This window comes from Diadema antillarum, unplaced genomic scaffold, assembly GCF_040938485.1.
Source record: "Diadema antillarum isolate AM-2024a unplaced genomic scaffold, OU_Dant_1.0 scf00000129, whole genome shotgun sequence".
In the NCBI taxonomy this organism is placed as follows: domain Eukaryota; kingdom Metazoa; phylum Echinodermata; class Echinoidea; order Diadematoida; family Diadematidae; genus Diadema; species Diadema antillarum.
In genome coordinates, this window is record NW_027271018.1 from 1,617,501 (window position 1) to 1,620,951 (window position 3,451).

Sequence of the window (3,451 nt, forward strand, 5' to 3'; positions counted from 1 at the left end):
AATATCTTTTGAATGCCTAATGTAAGTTACATTAAACGTATCCGTTCATCTTTGTTATTTTGGTTCTGTTTGTCTTATTTGTATAATGTAGTAGTATATGTTTCATATTTCATTTTATTTGTGTATGTAATCTGTAGTTGTCATTAAGTACTCTGAATTTCACTCCGAATCTGTATTTGTATATTACATTGCAACTCTGTAAAGGGGATCACGTTATTTTGTTACAATCCCTTGGCTTTCTTTCGTGAACTCCCCGACACATTTAACACTGTATATATTTCTGTTTTTTAATGATTATCAATAAAATGAATAAAAAAAAAAATCAAAAATAGAATGGTATTCCAATCTTTCTCTCTCTCTGTCTGTCTGTCAGCCTGCCTGTCTGTCTGTCTCTCTATTGTTTCATATATCTTTCCTCCTCCCTGATCATAAAAGCATACATGCATACATTATCAGCTATACATATAATTATTATGAAATACAGTATATCTAAAACAAAATATGATCAGACATACGATGTCTGGGGATTATACAAGGAAAACAAAGAGATGGAGTAATATACTCATAGACAAGATATCAAATAGTTGTACAATGAAATACGAGAAATACGAAGCCTAACAGGAAGCAGATGCTATATAATATATATATATATATATATATATATATATATATATATATACATTTTTTGGTAACATACTTTCCGGGTTCTTTTTGTCTTCGCTTTCCTTTTTTTTTTTTAAAATCATACTCATATCTATTCATAGAAATTCTTCAATATTCCGAGATTATGTCCTGCTCAGTTACAGGCTACAAAGCCAGACTGTCATTGTCCATAGTGAGAAGAGAATGAACAGGGCCGTGGAGGGAGGGGTGAGATTTTTTTTAAGGTATGATAGGGAGGAAAATATGAAAAATAGACCTATAAAGCGTCTATATTGATATTAGCAAGTTTGACAATAGTATTGCTGGTAGTCTTAGTTAAGAAAACGTTTCCACGAGATTTGGCTATGGGAAATCACCGTAACCTTGGACTTTGAGCGACAGCTATGCAGTCAAATTGATTTGCATTGGCAGAAAAAAAAAAGATAAAGGCGCAATCGTACGCTATTTTTTGAATCTTGATACGTTCGAGCCATTCTTCACGTCCGGGAGACAATAGTCCAGGATTGAGGGTTCGAGCTCGTACAATTTAGGAATACATACACACGCCCTACACACATACATGCATACAACATACATGTACGTAGGTTCACAACAGTATAGTATAGGCCTAATTAAGGAAACTCCGTGAAAGACGTAAAGTAATTTCGCCCATAGGGCGTTGTCACGTTGACGGCCCTATGGGCAAAATTCATTAAAACAACGTCTGTTTATGGAGTTTCCTTCACTGCTGTAAATGGGGAACCAACATGTTGTGAACCAACGCAGGGCCTACACACCCACATACGGACATACACACACATACATACACTAAACACGCAAGTATTTCATACATGAAGTGATTGTTGATTATCAATCTCTTTGAACAAGATGTAAATACATGCAGCTGTGTGTCTGTGTCGAGGACCTCGTGCAAAGCAAAGAAATATTGGCAAATGGCATTGTGAGCCAATAAAATCAAGGTCTATAATCACTCATTATTCTTCGCGGGAAAGGCATATGCTTCCTCATAATTGATAGGTTGTGCCCCATTTCGATCCGTGCTCTTATCTACCATACACCTGGAGATGGAAGGGGTTATGAGAAAAAGCATAATTAGAAAGAAGGAACAGTTCCAAGCTAACATTGATTAAAAAAAAAAAAAACATAATAGAGTAGTGCCTAATCAAATCTCATTGATAAAAATCCGCCAGGTACAAATGTTGCTGCTGGAACATAGAGTCGACTTATCTTCTCGGCATATTTCATGGCAATATCCTACATGAGCAGTAGTGTTGCTTCTGAAGATCCAGAGAGCTCCCTTTTACCATTCATTTCATGCGTCAAGACTAAAATTGAACTGTTAATCTCCATGAGACCAACTTTCACCTCTCTTTTCAAAGCGTAATTGATAAGGTATCGTGTAAGCAATGATTAGAAGAATTCACTGCGTAGCTTGAAAGTGCTGTTTGGATTTACGTTGAAATATAGTCGGGTAGCGCTCAACGTCTTTATATCACACACACAAAAGCATTTTACTTCACATTATTTCTTATGACCATCACATTATTGATTTCAGAGTGCTACAAATACAATGTTATCACAAGATCGATATAATATGCTCACGCGACTTGTCGTTCTTAATCTTGGGCCATTCCTCGCCTCCATATTTGAAGCGGATATCCTCGTACTTTTGTCCTTTCAGCGCAAAGAGCATTCGTGCAGGCTCTCCACGCGAGCGAGCGTCGAAATAATACAACTTGTAAGTCGCCATTTTCTTCTTGTCCCAGTCGAAGTTCTTATGATATTCTCTTCACCAAGAATGAGAGACCCCAATACAATCTGCCTATAACTGAGCCTGCTAGCAGTCAGCGACTGAACTTTGTAGGCGCTTTCGTGAAAAGCGTGGCCCTTCCAGTTCGAGACTGCCTTTTGAGGGAACAATGGGTCTGCAAATACTAGAAAAAAATATTCACCATTTCGTTTGTTATCTTTTTAGTGGCACCAAACAAACTGCGAGGGCTAGGCCCCACATAGTCTGCGGTCCAGATATGAATTTTCTTTTGATGTTTCCCGTCCTTTTCTGAATAAAATCAAAAACTATGACGTGTCTGAAGGAGAGTTGTTGTAAACTTAAGTCATGTGCTAAAAGTTATGTTCTTGTGGGGGCACATTAATTTCCTACGTAACTCACACGCAATCAAGAACTATCAAGAATCAGAGTTTTTACAAACTATAGAGTCATAATTATGTGCTAAATATTACCGGTATTTAATAAAGTTCACTTCAAAGAATCCGCTATCATTGATTAAGTATACAGTAGTTCAAGACCTAATGTCGACCTAATGGCATTGATATAGGGACTTACGTTGGTGTTTGCACAAACCATGGCAACTCGCAATTTCACGCGAAATTGCCAGTAGATGACCTACACATTTTCGTCTGTCAAAGAAAACACAAATGCGATAACACTTTCTTAAATAATATTCTTTCTTTGAATTTCGTTCTATATCAGGCTCATTTTCACAATGAAATTAATAGGAACAAAATAAGCAGCTGTATGCTTCTCGCTGGTGCTGCTTAATCAACATTCTTTTTTTTTTGTCACATATACAGTAGGACCTACAAGATAGATTTTTCTTTTGCAAGTCACACCCTGTAATACAAAATTGATATAAAATGTTGCATTAATCTCAGATACACACACGCACACACATACACATCCCGCGAACGATACTAGTACAGTGCAGCACGTACAGAGTAGAACTACTCTTCTATCATCGATATATTATAATGAGGGGACTGCGTCATC

At 36.9% G+C, this 3,451-nt stretch overlaps 1 protein-coding gene across 1 annotated transcript in view; it reads right to left on the reverse strand.

The window, feature by feature from the left end:
- LOC139720593 (glutathione S-transferase 1-like) overlaps positions 1-2,583 on the reverse strand; it is an 18,441-nt gene extending 15,858 nt beyond the window's left edge. Inside the window, exon 1 of the mRNA XM_071631947.1 lies at positions 2,266-2,583. Coding sequence (XP_071488048.1) covers positions 2,266-2,413 — 148 coding nt within the window. The 5' untranslated portion in view covers positions 2,414-2,583. The remainder of the gene's footprint in view (positions 1-2,265) is intronic.
- Positions 2,584-3,451: the final 868 nt, after the last annotated feature.